The 19,743-nt window shown below is 46.0% G+C and overlaps 1 protein-coding gene across 16 annotated transcripts in view; it reads right to left on the minus strand.

Annotated features, from left to right (window-relative positions):
- The window catches only part of CKAP5 (cytoskeleton associated protein 5), a 92,081-nt gene that overhangs the window by 29,115 nt on the left and 43,223 nt on the right, over positions 1-19,743 (minus strand). For all 16 annotated transcript variants that reach the window (XR_010601026.1, XR_010601025.1, XM_042849235.2 and 13 more), the window contains 12 exons: positions 19,629-19,739; positions 18,452-18,544; positions 10,793-10,978; positions 10,444-10,538; positions 6,733-6,790; positions 6,521-6,646; positions 5,461-5,600; positions 5,075-5,249; positions 4,352-4,465; positions 2,246-2,374; positions 1,381-1,575; positions 883-1,018 (listed from right to left, as the gene is read on the minus strand). Coding sequence is in view for 14 of the 16 variants with exons in the window: in XM_042849235.2 (XP_042705169.2) it covers positions 883-1,018; positions 1,381-1,575; positions 2,246-2,374; positions 4,352-4,465; positions 5,075-5,249; positions 5,461-5,600; positions 6,521-6,646; positions 6,733-6,790; positions 10,444-10,538; positions 10,793-10,978; positions 18,452-18,544; positions 19,629-19,739 (1,558 nt within the window). In the remaining 2 variants the exon portion in view is untranslated. The remainder of the gene's footprint in view (positions 1-882; positions 1,019-1,380; positions 1,576-2,245; positions 2,375-4,351; positions 4,466-5,074; positions 5,250-5,460; positions 5,601-6,520; positions 6,647-6,732; positions 6,791-10,443; positions 10,539-10,792; positions 10,979-18,451; positions 18,545-19,628; positions 19,740-19,743) is intronic.

Genomic DNA, 19,743 nt, shown 5'->3' on the forward strand with positions numbered 1-19,743 from the left:
GCTAGAAGAACGGGACAAGAGGGCAGGATGAAGCCAGTGCACCACTGTCAGAGGTTACCATTGTTGGTTCACAACAGTTCTCAAAACTGACACTGCATAACTTCTCCTATACCTTAGTTTGGAAGTGCCAAGGAGAAGGAGGAGCAAAGGTTGGTGGGAGGGGGAACACACACAAACAGACAACACATCAAGAAAAGCCAACAGTCTGCAGCCTCCCCAAAGAGCTCAGAGCAAAGCTGCTCAGAGTGCCACAACAGAGGCACCAGAGGAGGACTGCGGCACCCTTTCGAGGCTGACATACGGCAACTTTTCAAGCACAAAGAACTTTGACTCTCTGCTCCTGATTAATCCAACAGTCATGTTCTACAGACCAGAGAGATTCTCCACATATAAGAATATCTCCATATTAAGCTAAAGGCACCAAAACCCTGGGAACCTGCAGCTCCAGCCCCCAGAGGTGGGTTTCTATAAGTAGTCCTTAAAAGCTTTTCAGACTATGGAGTGACTAACTCCACAGTAGTAAATCTTAATAACTTGACTTCCCTGTGATTTACCAGTACCACACCAAGACCTTGTGATTAACTGGCTTGCCTCTATATTCCAATGAAACCCATCCGCACACAAATGAAACTTATCTTCCACAGACATTCAACCTACTATCTTGACAGGGGACATTACAGAGTGGTTCTTATTCTCTATACCCTACTTCTGTAAACAAGGCCTTCCCCAAAGGGTCTGTCTTTTACACACACACACACACACACACACACACGCTTTTCATGCTAGCATAACTGAACATTGAAATTTAGTGTTTCCCTTCAAATTACTCTATTCTGAGGAAATTCTTTCCCATACATTTCCCGGCATTACAAGATAGATTACCTGATGCAGTCTGGAATTTGGCTGGAGCTGCTCCTCCTACCACTCTGGAAGATGCCTTAACAGGAGCAGCAGGTTTGGCTGGCATGATGGCTTTGGCTTTTTCGAGCATGGCCAGTACCTGATCTTTGGAAGTTGGCTAGAGAGAAAGATGCACATACAGAAAGATATGCCATAGTCTATGAACATGGGATAAATGGCTGCAGTTTAAAAGTGCAGTGTGCAAGAGGCTAAATGGAAGGTAGTTTAGCCAAAGGGACAGTGCTTTGAGAATTTGAAGTCATAATGTAGTTAACACATGCAACTACTTTCAACCACACCCATTGAAGATCAAGTATTTCACACCTGAAGTCAGCAGTGATTCCTGAGTTTTTAAATGGCTCAAAACAACATTCACAAGATCACTTTCTAGGAAGAGTCAGACATTTGCCATAGACATTACATCCACTTTCAAACCAAGCTCATTCATACGCTGCCTTCTTCCTCAGAGTCTAACAATACCTTCAGCTTGCCAGTAGCTTTGGCCATCTTCTCAAAACCGAGATGCATCATAAAGAATGGCAAGGCATCCTGTGCTTTTTTACGCACATCTCCATTTCGATCCTCCAGGCAGGAGTACAGGTGAGGCACACACAAAAGCAAGTCAGAAGGAACAGAACGGAGGGTAGGCAGCTTGTCAGCCAGCCAGCCCAGAAGCTGGAAGGAGATAGCAGAGGTTAGCTTTGCCCTTCAGAATATGATAACTGATGTCTGAAATACGCATTGTGGTAAGGAGTCACCAGCAGTCTTAATAAGAACAGAATTAGTTGTGTGAATTAGTTGAGGGGACCAAAACTCAGCTCAGATATTCACCATTTGCAACCATCCTGATCTTCAACACTAAAGTGCAGCCCACTGAGATTACAGATCCCAATATACAAGTAATTTGATTCAAGTGGCCAGGCTCCATTATGGCTACTATTCCAAGCTAAAGATGAGGGCAGCATTTCAGAGTTGTGCATTACTCTTGGTCAGTGAGTTGCAACATCCCAAAACCTCAGCTCTGCTCTTAAGAACTTGTGCATAAAGGAAGACTCATTTGAGGGAAGCAGCACCTTTATTTAATTTGATTTAATTTGAGCAACACTGAAGTTTGAATTTCAGCACCACCAGTGAGAGTAACTCAATACCATCCTTGTTAAATTTTACTGTTACAAGTCAGTATACAAACTGAATTACACATTTCTTACCCTCATGATACAGTGCTCAGTTACTGCAGTCTACACGAGCCTCACCCCTTTATTTCTATAGCTGTGCTCTAACTATGGCTAAGCAGCAATTCAAAAGGTACAAGGAACAAACTCATGTACACAGTACCAATCTTTACCTCTTGTCTTAAGAAAGGGTTTTCTTTTTTGAGCTCCTCAGACAGGTCCTCTCCTTCCAACCATTCTTTCATGCCAGTCTGTTCTGTCCAGGCATTCACGGTAGCCAGGGCAGCAGCACGTACATTGTTCTGTAGCAAGAAGAAAAAACTGGGGAGGTTCTGAGATCACCCTTTCCATCAAAGATTAAATCATCCTGCACCAAGGACTCAAGAACTCACATTTTTGTTCACTGCTGGGAAACCCAAGTCCCAGCATCACAAAATGCAACACATTCTATCAGACAGAGAAGTCTCTGAAAAGTAGGCATAATACACTATTCAGCAGACAAGTTTAGGTAAAGCCTGACACAGAAAAGGAATGGGAGCATCTTTGAAAGAATTTTGTCGGCTGCCCCTCCCTAATGAAAGGATAATCTCAAATCCACAGCTCACAAGAGGGCTAAAGAATGCAGTTAATTACTTACATGAAGGTTAAAACAGGTTTAGCATGTTTATGAATCCAGGCAGGATTAGGAGATACCTCCAGCTACTTTTCAGTAACCCAGTTTATTGTGGATCACAAATTGAATGAGCCAACAATGTGATGCAGTTATGAAAAAAAAGGCTAGTATTCTGGGGTGTATTAAAAGGAGTGACATGGGAGGTAATTGTCCCGTTCTACTCAGCACTGGTGAAGCCTCAGCTGGAGCACTGTGTCCAATTCTGGGTGGCACACTAAGAACGATATGGACAAACTGGAGAGAGGACAGCAACAAAAATTAAGAAAACCTAACCTATAAAGGAAAGGTTAAAATACTTGGTATATTTAGTTTTGAGAAAAGAGGACTCAGAGGGTACCCAATGACTTGTCTTAATATATTTGAAGGGTTGTTATAAAGAGGACAATGATCGATTGTTCTCCATGTCCACTGAAGGTGGAAAGTAGTAACGGACTTCATCTGCAGCAAGGAATACTTAGAAAGATTTTCCTAACTATGAGGATAGTTAAGCACTGGACTAAACTTCCAAGGGAGGTAGCGGAATCACAATAATTGAAGACTTAAGAACAGGTTATACAAATACCTGTCAGGAATGGTCTAAGTTTACTTGGTCCTGCCTCAGCACAGGGGGCTGGACTAGAGGACCTCCAGAGGTCCCTTCCAGCCCTACATTTCTATGAACTGCCAAAACCTAGGTACTTCTACTTCAGGGCCTGATCATCGGCTGAGGTCAAGGAGAATGCTCTCTCTTACTCCTACACACTCACAGCATGACCCGATACTTCCCAGTGACACCTAAAAAGGAAAAGGCAACAGCTTGCTCTGAAGCAGCTAATTTACACCCTTGTTCAAGGATGCCAGACTACATGGACTAAAGTTTTATAGGCAATATGACATCTCTATTAAGTTTGGACTACTTAGATCTTATTTACTTCAATCTATTCACTGCACCTATCACACTAAGCAAAATAGAATTTAAAACACAGCCATGTAAAAAATAAACTCCAACCCAACAAAAAAATGAAAATCTCCTTTATGATATTCCTCCAACAGAATCATATTTAGGACCTCCAAGATACCTTATTTTCAGACAAACGTTCTGAGAGGGCCCATGTCAGCAGGATTCTTCACAGCTAAATACTGGACAGAAAGCTACACATCACCTGGGGATAGTCACTGGAGTAGCATAAGTGCTCACTCTACCTAGAGAGCTAGGCCTGGTACTGATACCTGTACAGCAAACCAACTTGCTGTCCTAGTACTGCTAACCTGGGCTGTATCATCTACATTGAGAAGCAGAGTTTATTAAAAATCAGTTTAAGATAAAGAGCTGGACACTGTGCATAAATGGGCTGTATTGCACATCACTGACATTGAACAAGAAAGCCACCAGCTTAACCACAGCACAGACAGTATTCATATCTGTGGATAGTAAATCTGCAGTAATTTGGAAGACAGAGCTCTGAGTAGCATTCAGAAAGCTTCTGAAACTAGTCTGAACGCTCACCTGCCTCTGAACATCTAGGCTAGTTTAAGTCAAACACTGAAGATTGCTCCCAGTGTATCTGGAAGTATACAGAGGATGAGCCTTCATTCCTAAAGGAAAATACAAGACTTGATTGCCTACCTTACTGTCCCCAAGAACTGTGATGATAGGAACGCCCAGGTTTTTCACATGTTGCCTAATGTTTGGGCCCATTGCCATGGCTAACTGCTGGAGGATGCTTAGTGTTTGTTGAACCTGGATGAGAAAGAAAAGTGTTTTAATAAACTAGTTATTAGGTGTTCTGTGCTCCAGGCCCCCACTACAAACGAACTGAGTAGCAACATCATGCTGCTATTATGGCTTATCTAGACTTTGTCTCTTGAAGGGCTGTGAGAACATGCCTATTCCTGCATTTACTTCTATTTGATAGCAAGCGATAGCTTATGCCATGCATAGGTGAAGTTATTGTTATGTTTCATGTAGATTTAAAGGGACACCAATTTAAAAACCATTTTCAGGCAGAAGTGACTTAATCTCCTGGTGTTGCATATATTATTATGAAGTATTGAACATAAAAGACTGGCTTATTTATATCATCCTTCCAGTTTGTGGGGTCTTTTACACAGCAATGGGGAAAGTGGCAGGCAGAGGCCCTGGAACCACCCACTTCATTAACTGACCAGATGTCGATTTTAATGCTCTATTATACAGACTTCAGTAAAAAAAAGTTTCTTTCATGGATGAAACACTAATCTACTTTTCAAGCCCCACTCAACCCATGAAGGAACTGAAACAGGCTGAATAATAATCTGAAGTGACTGCAACAGGAATTTGCTTCAGACATTAGGATTTTTAGTAGCATACCAAGATTTTATTGGAGTCATTGAGACGACACTTCAAGGCAGCTGAAAGTTCTCCTATATTTGGCTGTATAAATTTGGCATCATTAATGATGCTCGTGACTTCATCCAGACCCTCCTTTCGGATCTTCCAGTTTTTGTCCCCAATCTTAGACACCAATTCAGCTGTGATCTTATCACTGTAGAAAAAACGAACAAAAAACCAATCCCTGACATCCAGTACCATTTTGTATTATAGCAGCACAACATATGAAACAGACACTCCTCTGTGAATGCCCTTCAAAGGATATAGTGAACCAAAACAGAGAAAAGGACTTGGATACAAAGTTGCTCATTTTAGAATATGCAGCAGCAAAGAGTCAGTCCTTAGTTTGTTGACTCTAAACCCACCTGATCTCTGTTCTTGGCAGAAGATCCACAACATCATTTCCTATATCCTCTTGCTCATCTCTTTCCTCACCATCATCCCCGCTGCCACCGCTGTGTCTGGAAGTGCCTCGAGTTGGAGCAGGTGCAGTCTGCCCTTGCATCTGCAAACATGGCACACATACAAGTTAGATGTTTAAGAATCCTACATTTGGGGTTGTTCACACACTTCCATATCTCAGTCATGTGGCCCAGAGCAATGTCTTTTCAACATACAGCGTTGCTCCAAAAAGCAGCAGCTTCTGGAATTCATCATAAAACCAGAAATGGATGTTACTTACCTGTAACTGGAGGTTCTTCAAGGTATGGGGTCCCTATCTGTATTCCACACATGGGATACGCATGTACACTGTATGCCTGAGAAATGTGAGCCTCACCCAATAGAGCCAGCATTGATGTTCCTCACTCACAGAAGAGAAGCAAAGGCAGGAAAACAGCTTTTGAATCCTGGGATCCTGGCATTAATCCCAGACTTCTCAGAGGAAAATCCCTGGGGCTGGGAAAAAATTCCCCCCAACTATCTATGCTATACTATGGTATAGCAACTACTAAAACCAACTATACACAATTCTTAAAGGAATGACACTAAAAAAGGAGCTGAGGACACCAAAGATTCTAACTCAAATCATGAGGTGACAAGAAGGAACTGGACAGGAATTGGCCTGAACCACCCTTTTTCCCCTTGGGTGGGAGCACAAGGACAGCTACAGTCAGACACTGCCTGCAAGAAATTATGCACTCAGCCACATGGTGCGCATGTGCATCCCACATGCAGGCTACACGTAAGGACCATCACTCAAAGAAGAGCGACTCCTTATTCAAAGCCAAAACAGCCAAGTCCCCCCACTTGTGTGGCTACATGCCCTCCAAAGTGTGGTGGGCTCGCACACTACTAATCAGTCATCCTGAAATACCAGTAAAGAGACAGCCTACTTAGCGTTCTAAACCCAGTGCAAATGGCACTATATTGAAGTTAGCACTTCCAGCTATTTACTGAGAGAACTAAGGCTTGCAGAGGTCTTACCTTTTCAAATTCTGCATCTATCTGAGAGAGAAGAGCTGGCTTCTCATCCTCAAAGAACATTCGCAAAGGGGGTCCCACATAGAGATACATGACACCCAACAAGGTAATAGCAGCAGTCCTTACAGCCTGCCAAAATAGAACAGAAAGCACTTAATAGACTTCAAACTAAACAGACAGTGTTCAAGTTTCAGAATTAATTTACATTTACTCACTGGGTTAGTGGCTGCAAGAGCTGTCTTTACGTTGCTGATGAAAGCCTTAACATTCAACCTAAGAGAGAATATGAATATCATGAAATCAAGATAGCCCACAGGGCAACATGCAGGAGGCATCAGTAGAGGCAAGGCAGCTACAATCAGTTATGGAAGATACAGTCTAACAGGTTAAAAGTTAATTTAAATACCAACAAAACTCCAACCATCAGACATTTATATTTGTAGATAAGCCTAAAGGTAGTGAGAGTTAACAGAAAGCTCTTTCCAAAGTTGTATAATCTTTTTCAGTGAAATACTGCCCCAAACCAGATTACTATAACTATGAAGGCAGCCCTTTTATTGTCTAAAAAGCTAGTCCATGAATAAAAAACGGTTACATATATTGCAATATGGTTCTTCTAGATGTTTTCAGTATGGATTCCACTATAGGTGCACACATTCCCCATATACAGAAGACTACATTTTTTGAATAGCAATGGTCCATGGACCTCCATGTGAGAGCATAAAGGACAGAGTGGCTGTGACCCCCCCCTTAAGTTCCTTCAGAATGTGAAGCTCATGGTAGCGAAGGACTCTGAAAAGTGGGGACATGGGCTCCACACTGACAACATATGGAAGAACCACAGCCAGTGTAGGTAAAGGAGAAGTTACTTACCTTACAGTAATGTGAGTTCAACATCTTTCTGTCCATACAGGTGCTCCACCGTAGGACGTGCATATGCTCGTACACTCTTGATCAGAGACTGTAAAGTAGTACTCACAGGCCTGCGCAGAACAGCACCTCGTATTCCAAACAAGGGGATATAGGCAGGAGCAGGCTTGTCGCCACTCAGTTCCTTCACAGCCATGAAGCCAGAGACTTCACAGCAGAAGGAAAGGAAGGTGGGAGGTGGAGCACCCATAGGAACAAAAACATTAAGAACTCTAGTTTCTGTAAGTAAGTAACTTCCCCTCCAAGTATATGCCCCCCATGGATGCTCCACCATAGGAGACTCTCAAGCAGTAATTTAAAGAGAAGGTGAGTGCTGGGGAGTTAGGTCAAGAATTGTGTAAAGAACTGCATCACCAAAGACAGTGCCCCCCATGGTAACAGGGAAATGATTAAACGAGGTACACACTGCAGAGAAAGGCAAAAAAATTCCTTCCCAACCTCACATATGATCAGTTAAACCCTGAGCACATGAGCAAGAACCAACAAGCCAAGCACCTGAAGGATACTTGGTGCCACATCAAAGCTCTGGACCTCCTGGATGCTTTCCTAACCCCTGCAGGCGGCCAGTTGAAACCCTGAAGCATAAGCTTTTAGAAGAAAAAAAGACAAATCAGAAGTGAGCTTCAGGACTGTTGAGCCCTGTGCCCCCTACCATCACAAGCCACCCCATCATAAAATTGCACTCAAGTTTGTCCAGCTCTCTGGAAACCAATTAAGTTGTTTGCACCCACAATTCCTACTGTGAGGCTGTTCCAGAACCTCACCCCTCTGATGGTTAGTAATCTTCTAATTTCCAGCCTGAGTTTGTTCATGGCCAGTTTATAACCATTTATTCCTGTGCCAACATTGTCCTTTAACTTAAATAGCTCTTCACCCTCCCTGGTATTTAACAAACAAGCCAAGCTCTTCCAGACCATCTCACTTTGAAGACAGTCTTAGGAGAGTAGTGTTTAGAGCATTCCAAGATACACTGAAATAGAAGGTCAAATGGAGTCTCCATGTCAATAGGAGTATATAGACGTCCCATGCAGGAGTGGGTTCTCTGACTGGTGGGTAAGTGAGTAGCAGCCCTTTAAGAAGCGTCAGTACTGTGGGATGAAAGAAGACCAAACATGAATGTAAAGCAGGCAACAAGCTGGAATGGCAAAGTGGACTTTAATAGAGCTGAACTAAAGACTAGCCTGTCTGAGGTACAATATAATCAAGGTTCTGTGGTACTGAGACCTGCACTGGGTTTGGGCCTTTATGGCCTGCTCATATCAAGAACCTCTTCTTTTCTGAATAATATATTCTGGTAAAAGTTTGCCTGTTTTGTATCAGGATTTCCTGGATCTGCAGGGAGAAATCCCTGTCTATGGTGCTTAGCCACTTCACCACCACATCATTAAATACAGTGACTTCGGGTCTGGATGAAGAACTTCGGACCTGATCTGGCAGTGATGGCATAAACAGTCTGAGAGCTGGATGGACATCTGTAAATCAGAACTACCTCACAAAGCCTGGAGCCACCAGAGTGATCATGGCTTTGTCTCTTGATTTTGGAAATCACCCTGGGAGTCAAGGAATTGGTGGAAAGGCATAAAGCAAGCCTCTATTTTACTGCAGAAGAAAGACATTGGGTAGAGACTCTGGACTCAGGCCTCCTTTGGAACAGAAATCAACAATTTGCATTTTTCTTGGTGCCAAACAAGTCTCTCATGGAGGATCCCTACTGATAGAATATCACTTCCATGACCGATCTGTGCAAGGAACATTCATGGTTACTGTCTGCCTACTCAGGAAGTCTGCTAAGTTTTTGCTGACTCCCAGGAGTTGAAGGACTATCAGTGTTACCCTATTCTAATGTCACCAATTCCAGAAGCTGATAGCCATGCACTACATGAAGAAGCTAAGAGCTTCCTCCACCTGGAAGCTATCAGGTAAATACTGCAGATCTGTATGGTGCTATACCTGTCGCATACAGGCCAATCTGATGGCTCGGAGCTCTAGGACATTTGTATGTAGCCCCACATCATCTGGGGATCAAGTTCCTTGGATCTGCAGATGGTTCAGATGAGCTCCACAACCTGCTCCTGACACATCTGTACTTAGTGTCTGTCATGGAGGGGGATGTTTTGTCATGTTTGTGAGTTCCAACAACCAAGCCAGTTGAGTAGTGATCATCTGGTAGGACCTTCTTATCGATCCAGTGTTTCGCCTCAGAGCAACCAGTCATCCAAGCAGGGGTAGATACGAATGTCTTGTCTCCTCAGATCAGTTGCTACCACCTTGAGGCATTTCATTAAAACCTTCTGTAGAAGTGGCAGTACCTTTTACTGATAGTGATATGATCCACTAGGAAACACAGGCACTTTCTGTGGGTTTGGTGGATGGCTACATGGAAGTACACCTCTACCCTGATATAACACGAATTTGGATATAACGTGGTAAAGCAATGCTCGGGGGGGGGGGGGGGGGGGGGGGCTTGCGCACTCCGGTGGATCAAAGCAAGTTCGATAACGCAGTTTCACCTATTACGTGGTAAGATTTTTTTGGCTCCCGAGGACAGCGTTATATCAAGATAGAGGTGTACAAGTCTTACAGCCTGAGGAGAGAGAGAGAGTGCACATGTGGGCCCAACAGTCACCGCTACCGAAGTTCTCTAATCAGCAGTGCAGAGTGGCAGACACCTACAATGGAGCATCCATAGGAACTCTACTCGAAGAAACTAATCAGTATTCACCCATGGTCTTCCTTATTTTTACTATAAGGATATATTAAACACTTAACCTGACCCACCAAGACGTCTATATGACTGAATAGCTTTTTGAAGCTCATAGTTAAATGCTAATGTCAGAGAACTCTGGGAACAAAGGCTTGATGCATTTGTCTCAGCAGTCTTTCAAAGAACAGTATAGATCCACACTGCGTTCTGTAGAGAAGCAGAATCTCAGTTTTTCCTACAATGAAAACTTGCATCCCAATTTTTCTATTCAATACCTTATCTCAAGACTTACCCAGAAAAGCCAAACTCTTTAATTGCATTCGAAAGCCAGTTCAGGGTTTCCGACTGGTTTTTAGGATTCTTTTGAGAGAAAGCCATGGACATAACCTGGAATAGAAAGGAAAATTGAAATCTTTATTGTCACTAATGGATCAGATGGAACACCCTCATAACAGAAGAGTGCTGGCACCTGCTAAGACTTTGCAGTGCTGTTAAACTGAGATGGATAGGGATATATGCACAACAGAATTAATGCTCTACTGTAAGGAGAGAGTGGTTGCAATAAGGTATATATCTGAAGAAGAGAGAGTTATGAGCTACGCTAGGCAGCCAGAGGTAATCTCCATTCATTCCTCACTGACCTGTTCAGCAGTCCATGGCAACAGACATGCTTCTGCTATTGCTGTCATTGCTTCTTTTGCGTTACTCCCACATTTCACATCACCAATCTTGTCCACGAGACCATCCAGCACAATTTGGGCTGATGTTTTGGAAAAGTTCCCCTTCTGAGCAATCAGGGCAACTATATGAAGCTTCATTTGCATTACCTGGGAGGGACAAACAGGATAGCCATAATACTAGGAAAGTAAATAGACTTGTGTGCTGCTATATGCTCTAGCCTGGACCACAATGCAGCTCAGATTAGCCTGAAGTCCTGTCAAACAAAATCTCAGAAGACCCCAGTAGAAATAGAATAAAGAGTAGGTTTACAGATACTATGGAGTAATAACTAGCAGGACACTAGTAACTAGAGCAACATCTCACAGTAACACTGGAAGGGTTTTAAAATCTTACAACCCACCATATTAAGATTTTGTAAATCACTTAGCTTGGACAGGAAGACAGTCAGATTAGCTTTCTGGAACAAGTTATTAACAATTTTCATCAATATATTTAAAAGTGCTTTACAAAGAAGGATACAGATAGAAATGTACAGAGAGGCTGTAACTTACCAGCAGTCATACCACAAGTCAATAGCAGCATCATGTCTGCTGACTTCCAGTCTGGTGCCCTACCTACTGGACTGGCATGTCTTATTCAAATTTATAAGAAAGCATAATTTACTGCAAGTCCTGGGTTTCACTATTAAATGCTTTAAAATTTAGCCATGCCAGTGTTGTGAAGAAAGGTGCTCCATCATTAAAACTGATATTCAAACTTCAAAGCTGATCTTAGAGATGAGAAAATACAGATCAAACAGAAGTGTGGGGATCTTCTAGAGTGTTCTACAGGCTTCTTTTCATGCAACACCACTACTTAAAATCCATATACATCCTTCAAGCAATATTTTCAAGTTACATGGATCATCTCCTCATTGTTATACAGGCGAAAAAGACAGTTACCTTTTCCGTAACTGGTGTTCGAGATATGTTGCGCATGTCCATTCCATATTAAGTATATGTGCTCGCCACATGCACCAGTGCCGAAGTTTTTTCCTCAGCAATATCCATAGGGGACCGGCTCTGGCACCCTCTGGAGCAGTGCTCATATGCCATGGTACAAGGGGCATTGCCGGCTCCCCCTACCCTCAGTTCCTTCTTGCCGGAAACTCTGACTGTGGAGAAAGAAGGGTGGGTTGTGGATTGGACATGAGCAACACATCTCAAAGAACACCAATTACGGAAAAGGTAGAATAGGAGTTCACGGTCGTGTAGATTGCAACACAACTCCGCCGAACCCAGCATCGTGCCTGGCCTGCTGAGTGATGGCATAATGAGCGGTAAACATGTGAACAGAGGACCACATTGCAGCTCTACAGATGTCCTGGACAGGGATGTATACCAGGAAGGCAGCTGAAGATGCCTGCGATCTCGTCGAGTGGGCTCTGACAACCAGTGGCGTGGAACCCCTACCAGGTCGTAACAGGTACTTATGCATAAAGTAATCCAATTGAAAATCCTCTGCGAGGACACTGGGTGACCCTTCATCCTATCCGCTATAGCGATGAAGAGTTGAGTCGATTTTCAGAAAGGCTTGGTACGTTCTAAGTAGAAAGCCAAAGCCCTCCAGATGTCCACGGCATGAAAATGCCTCTCCTCACTGGTCTTGTGCAGTTTGGAACAGAACACCGGGAGGAAGATGTCCTGATTGATATGGAAGATGGAGACCACCTTAAGCAGGAAGGCCGGGTGGGGCTGTAACTGAACTTTATCTTTGTAGAAGACAGTGTTCGGAGGTTCTAAGGTCAAGGCTTAAATTTCAGAGACCCGTCTTGCAGACGTCACCACCACCAGAAACGCGACCTTCCATGACAGGTGGGAAAGGGAGCAGGAACCCAGTGGCTCAAAGGGTGGGCCATGAGCCTAGAGAGGACCAAGTTAAGATCCCACTGCAGGACAGGCGTCCGTACCTGCGGGAAGAGTCTCTCGAGCCCTCTCAAGAATCTGACAGTTATGCCATGGGAAAACACCATTTGTCCTTGGATCGGTGAGTGAAAAGCAGAGATGGCCGCTAGATGCACTCTAATGGAAGAGAATGCCAGGCCCTGGTTCCTCAAATGAGAAGGTAGTCCAGGACAGCCAGTATGGAAGAACCTGAGGGAGAGATGCCACGCTCGGACACCCAGCTGAAAAACCCCGTCCACTTGGCGAAGTAAGTCAGCCTGGTTGAGGGCTTCCTACTCCCCAGGAGGACCTGTTGGATTCCTTCCGAACAAGTCTGTTCCTCCGGGTTCAGCCATGCAGCATCCACGCTGAGAGATGGAGGGACTCGAGGTTGGGGTGTAGGAGCCAGCCATGGTCCTGTGGCAGTAGGTCCGGGAGGTTGGGCAGGGGCCAGGGACTGGGTGCTGACAAGCTCATGAGCATGCCGAACCAATGTTGGCAAGGCCATGCCAGGGCGATCACGATAACCTGTGCTTTGTCTCTCAATCTTTGCCAGGACCCTGCCAATTAGTTGAATCTGAGGGAACGTGCACATCAGGCTCCCTGACCATGACAGGAAGGCATCGGAGAGGGAGCCCTTGCTCAGATCTTGCCAAGAGCAAAACCAGGGGAATTTCATGTTCTGTCTGGTAGCAAACAGGCCACTTGGGGAGTTCCCCACCTTTGGAAGATCATGCAGGCTGGATGGAGCGACCACTCATGATGAGAGGAGAAGTCCCTGCTGAGCTGGTCCACCAGCGTATTCTTGACACCAGGAAGGTAACAAGCTTCCAGGTGGATTTCGTGGCTGATGTAGAAGTCCCGTAGACGGAGTACCTCTTGACAAAGTCTATGAGCTCACTCCCCCTTTGCTGTTGATGTAGAACATAGCGGTTGTGTTGTTCATCAGAACTGCTCGGAGCTCTTTGACATTTATGTGCAACTTCGCCTCCTCTGGGGACCACATCCCCGGTGTATGGAGGTAGCAGAGATCCACACCCCAGCCAAGGTCCGAGGCATTCAACACCAACTTGATGGAGTGAGGGGGGCTGCCGAACAGACCCCTCTCCAGGACTGTCTTGCGGATGGTCCACCATTGCAGTGAGGTAAGTATCGTCTGGGGAATGGTAACAATCTTTTCCGGGGGGGGGGGGGGGGGGGGGGGAAGAGAGGAGAGAGAAGGGAGTGTCGTCTCTGGACTGGGAATAGACCGTCCCTAGCCATTGTTACAGGGGGCCGCATCCGGAGCCTGGCATAGCAGACCACATAAGTGCATGCTGCCATGTGACCCAGGAAGCACAGACAGACCCTGGCTATAGTCAGAGGGAACATGGAGACTTCCGCGATGATGTTAGGCAACATCTGGACCCTTTCCAGCAGCAGGAACGCTCTGGTGCAGGTCAAATCGAGAACTGCTCTGATGAACTCTATTCTCAGCACCAACATCGACTTTGTCATTTCCCAGCAGGCCCAGAGAGCAGCACGTGGCCTGAAGCACTGCAATATCCCTTTGGACTTGAAACCTTGAGCTGCCCTTAACAAGCCAGTCATCAAGGTATGGGTAGCTCTGAATACCCCAGTGCCTGAAGTAAGCCACTACCACCGACATGCACTTGGTAAACACTTTCTGTGCTATCATCAGGCTGAACAGGAGGACTGTAAACCGGTAGCGGTGGGGGCCCCCCCACTGTAAACTGGAGGAAGTGTCTGTGTCCTTGAAAGATTGCTATGTGGAAGTATGAGTCCAAGTCAAGGGCGGCATACCAGTCTCCCGGATCCAGGAGGGAATAATAGAAGCCAGGAAAACATGCGGAACTTTAATTTCTTTAAGTACTTGTTCAGGTCTCGCAGGTCCAGGATGGGCCGTAGACCGCACTTGGCCTTTGGGATTAAAAGTACCAGGAACAGAACCCCTTGTTCATGTACTCACGAGGAACTTCTTCCACAGCACATAGCGGTAGTAATCCCTTTACCTCCTGCGTGAGGAGACGCTCATGAGAGGGGTCCCTGAAGAGGGACGGGAAAGGTGGGAGGAAAGGGGGGGTAGAAAGGAACTGTAGGATATAACCCAGTTTTCCTGTACTAAGGACCCACTGGTCAGAGATTATAGCCATCCAGGAATGCAGGAAGAGGGAAAGGCAGTTGGAGAACACAGGGAAGGATGGATCCAGTAAATAATCTGGTAGGTAGCCCTCAGGCACACCCTCAAAACGACCGTTTGGCCCCCTGCTTTAAAGGTCGAGCCTGACTGGGCAGAGGGTAGAGGCGGGTGGCTCAGGTGGCGCTTGTAACCCTTGGCTCATTTATGGGGGCTGGTCCTGCCAAGGCTGACTCCCCTGGCCCTGCGACTGCTGCGGTTTGAACTGCTTATGCGCCGGGGCTGGGGCGTAGAAACCCAACGTTTTTAGGGTGGTGCGGGAGTCCTTGAGGCCATGCAATTTGCTGTCTATCTGCTCCGCTAGTAGGGCCTGGCCATTGAAGGGCAAGTTCCGCATTGACTGCTGGGCCCCGGTGGCATCCAGAGAGGAGCAGCCAAGAGGCTCACCACATGGAGATAGCGGAAACCATGGCGTGGGCAGCAGCATCTGCAGCGTCTGATGCTGCCTGGAGGGCCACTCTGGCCGCGGTCATGCCCTCATTGAGGATCACTCAGAACTCCTTCTTGGAAGCCTTGGGGAGCAACCCTTCGAACTTGGCCATGGCTTGCCACATATTGAAATCGTATCAGCCAAGGAGGGCTTGGAAATTGGCCACTCTCAACTGAAGGCTGGAAGATGAATAAACCTTTCATCCGAAAAGATCCAGCCTCCTTGAGACTTTATTTTTGGGGGTGGCCCCAGGTTGTCCCTGCCTCTCCTTGTGGTTAACCGCCTTGACCACAAGGGAATTGGGGGCTGGGTGGGAGTACAAGTACTCATGCCCTTTGTCAAAGTACTTGCATTTGGCTCTTTTAGAGATAGGGGTCAGGGAAGAGGGGGTCTGCCACAGGGCATTAGTGATCTTAGAAACCCCTTTATGAAGGGGTAGAGCCACCCTGGCAGGAGCCGATAACATCAGAGTCCAAGGGCTCTTCCAAATCCTCCACCTGAAGCCCCAGGTTAGAAGCAATCCTCTTCAGAAGTTCCCGATGCGCCTTGGCATCATCCTGAGGAACTGGATGAGGGGGGTCCCGGGATGTTCTCGTTGTCGCCAGACAATGCTGATGCCAGTGCCACGGGAACCCCCATGTCCATTGGTGGCCCAGCAACTTGCTCCCCTGGGTCCTCCTGGACCTGCGGGGTCTTACCCCCTGAAGTCTCCAGCACCAGAGTGTGATGGGATACTGAGGCCGCTCGCCTCTCCGAGGCTCCCGACACAGAGTAAGCAGCCTGGAAAGGCTGGGTGAGCCCCCAAGGGTTCCACAGATACCATGGCGCCGGACACTGCACTTGGGGCAATGGGACAGGTTTTGGTTCTGATAATGTAGTTGGCACCATCGATACCGGGGCTTGTCCCGCAATCAGAGAACCTCATTCCCAGCTGGAGCTACCAATGAATTAGTTGGTCCCGGGCAACCAGGATTGAGCTGAGCGGTGGCTCTTGTCTGACTGGTGCCAGTTGCTGCATCCCGAAGCCGACCTGTCCAAGTGAGACTGTCTTGGTAGGGCTCTCGGGGACTGACAACAATCAGAGGATCTGCGTTGACTACCCAGCAATCCCTGCGCCTCACACTACTCGACCGGTACTGGGATGTCTAATGAGACCAGGAGCTACTACAAGCCAGTTGCCGGGAGGATCATCCTGAGTAGGGCGACCTTCCTTTTGAAGACAGATGATGATGATGGCCCGGCGATCTCCGGTACCCGATCAGTCCTGGGATTGGCTCTGGGCCCTTGAAGATGGTCGGAGCTGGTCCTGGAGCACTTGCCAGGTGGTGTGTGTCTTAGAGAGTCTGTGCCAATCTACCAGCGAGGTACGCCTTGAGTCTCTCAATCGGTGCCCCCAGTGCGGGGACCGAAGAGGGCTCTGCTGAGCCTGCCTCTCCCGTCCTGAGGCAGGACAGCTGTGGGTAGGTGAACATTGGAGGGACGTCCCTCTTGATGGGGAATGCTGAGGTGGGGATACATGCATAGATCCCACAGGTTTTCCCCAAGACTGGGGTACCGCAGGAGCTGGTGAAGGGCAGCGCCGGGAGCATCAGGATCTCTTGAGCTGCTTGAAGGGCTTTGGGAGTCGACGTCACCTGAAGCTGGCCAGGGCCACACTACTATCCGGAGTCACAGTCAAGACATAGGATGGGCTACACCACTCAACTTGAGCTGGGGGGGGTTTGAGCTGCCCAACCCGGGTCTTGGCTCACCCCCACCCTCTCCTTTCTAGGAGGTAGGAGAGCTTCTCCTCAGTCTTTTTTGGCTTTTTGACCGGAGCCGTGGAGGGAGACCGGTGCTGGCTTGTGGACAGCGCCAGGGGAGCCCTGCGCACAGAGGCCACAGTGCTCGGTGCAGAGTTGGACCACTACGCCAGTGCCGGAGTGCCAACTCCATTAGGAACACTCTCAGATATTGAGCTCCTTCTTCGTCCTAGGTTTGAAGGACTTGCAGATATGGCACTTGTCACTTACATGCCCCTCACTTAAGCACCTTAGGCAGCTGGTGGATTGCTGACGGGCATAGGCCGTTTGCAGCCATCGCAAGGCTTAAAGCCTGGGGACTGGGGCATGCCCTGACCGGGTCCCATTCGGGACTAACAAAAAGAGTTTGAGAACTACTACTAAGGGTAACTAAGCAAACTACTATGTATAACTATTTTACAGAATTTCAAAGTTTGCAAGAACAGAAAAGGAATCAATGCTAGCCGAAGCAACAGACGTTCCAGCACGGTCATTGGCAGCAAGAAGGAACTGAGGGTGGGGAGAGCTGGCGGTGCCCCTTATAACATGCCATGCGGGTGCCGCTGCAGAGGGCACCAGAGCCGGTCCCCCATGGATACTGCTGAGGGAAACATTTCTGGCACCGGTGCATGTGGCGAGCATACACACCTAATATGAAATGGACATGAACAAGCACTCGAAGAACTCAATTTTCTTCTCTTGCTGACAAAGCCACAAAAACATAGCTGTTCATATTTTACCCAAGAATGGATGGACAAAAGGACTTCTAGAACTACTTTTAAAACTGAAGTGCTTCTATCACTGCTTACACCAAAAACTCTTGTGCCTTCAACCATTGTTTTATCTGATATAGGAGCATTATGCTATAGCTATGTTAAAATCCCCAGAAAATTTTAACTGAAATCAACTGAAAAGAAATTCTATTTATATTGGGTATCAAAAATATTTTCTACAAAAGCCCAAGTTCAGGCCTAAATGAAGCTAACAGTATTTCTTTAAAGGTGGTCTCTAATATGAATTCCTTTAGATTGTTCCCCTATTACAAAGGCATGAAGAAAAACAAGTTACTTGGAATGAAGTGCCCCACTAAGAATCCTAAAGCAGAAACTGACATGCTCAGTTTGTATTTATTGACTAAGCAATTAAGTAACCGGCCACCAGCAGTTGCGTTTTTATAGCCTAAGATCTGCATTTCTTTTAGCAGGTAAGAGGGTGTACAATGGAGTAAGAGACTACTGTTGTAGCAAGAGACTGCAACCAATTATATATAGGAAAAGATAGTGGTCTACCTGAAAGTTGGTTTCCTTCCACCCAGGTTTCTTGGCCAGCATCCTCACCAGAGCTTGGCAAGGCATTTCACTTCTCTCCATCAGTTCTACGGCCTAAAAGGTCAAAATCAAATTAACCATTAGGTCCAAAACATGCAAAATAAAATCCAAGGAAACTATTGGGAGTGAGATTTGCAATTTAGGCTTCTCTGCAAGATAATAGAACTAGTCTGGATTTCATTTTACACCAAGGGGGGCCTATGAGTTGTTATGTCCTTTAGACAAGAGCTCTTTTTAATGCATTTGTATTTATTTCCTTCGTTTTATTTAACATGCGCCCATACAACACTCCAAACACATGAGCAGCCATGCCCAACAAGTTTTTTTAAATGGCAATATTGTCTTGGACAAATAACAGCATCCTCTAAAAAAACCCAGTAACTATTGAGAGCTGCATCACATACCCATTACCGTTTCAACTTAAAACAGAGGTTGCACCAGACAACTCCTCATAAGGATGGAGTCTAAACATCTTGGACTTAAGAGTCTACTTTGTAGCTTTTAAAGCTGCTCTTTAATCCATTCCAAGAGGGGAAGTTGCATCCTAGTGAAAACGTGAATGCTTAATGATTGCTTAGAGGCTAGATGCTGCTCCAGACCCCATCGGACTATGAAGTGCAGCCCTTTGTGGTAAAAGAGATATGCCACTACACTTAAGCCTGTTTTTATACCAAATACTGAAGCTCAATAGCAGTTGCAATAGGATACGAAATATTTGCAGATGTGCAGTAGCTGCTTTTTAAAGTAAGATTCAGTCCAAAAGCATCACATGGTAGCGATGCTTTAGGGAAGAAAGCCAGCTCCACATTAAATAGAGCAGTGTCTGTAACTCATAATGCTTAGTTTGTGTCCTTCCAGGGGAGACAATGGAGATCCCTCATATTCCCAGCTGTAAAGGCTGATGTAATAGGATGCAATCAGCGGGCATTTGAAACTAGAAGTTTGCCAGCCAGCATTTTGTATTTTAATTGCTGCCTAGTGTGGAGCCAGCAGGGATTTTGGTAGATTCTGCAAATGTCTGCCACTAGTCAGAGTAACAGGTTGAGACTAAATGGCAGCAGAAAGTCATTAATTCCAGTTTTTCATGCTTCCTTCTTAAAAAAAGTCATCCTCTTACTATCCGTTGCACAATACTTACCTTCTGAAACTCCTCCATGCAGGCAAGTCTCTCCTTCCAATTACCACTATCCAACTGCTGTATGCAAGAGGCTGGGAGGACAGCTGAAGCTCTCTCTTCACACACTTCTATCTGC

The sequence above is a fragment of the Chrysemys picta genome, chromosome 4, assembly GCF_011386835.1.
Source record: "Chrysemys picta bellii isolate R12L10 chromosome 4, ASM1138683v2, whole genome shotgun sequence".
Classification (NCBI taxonomy): Eukaryota; Metazoa; Chordata; order Testudines; family Emydidae; genus Chrysemys; species Chrysemys picta.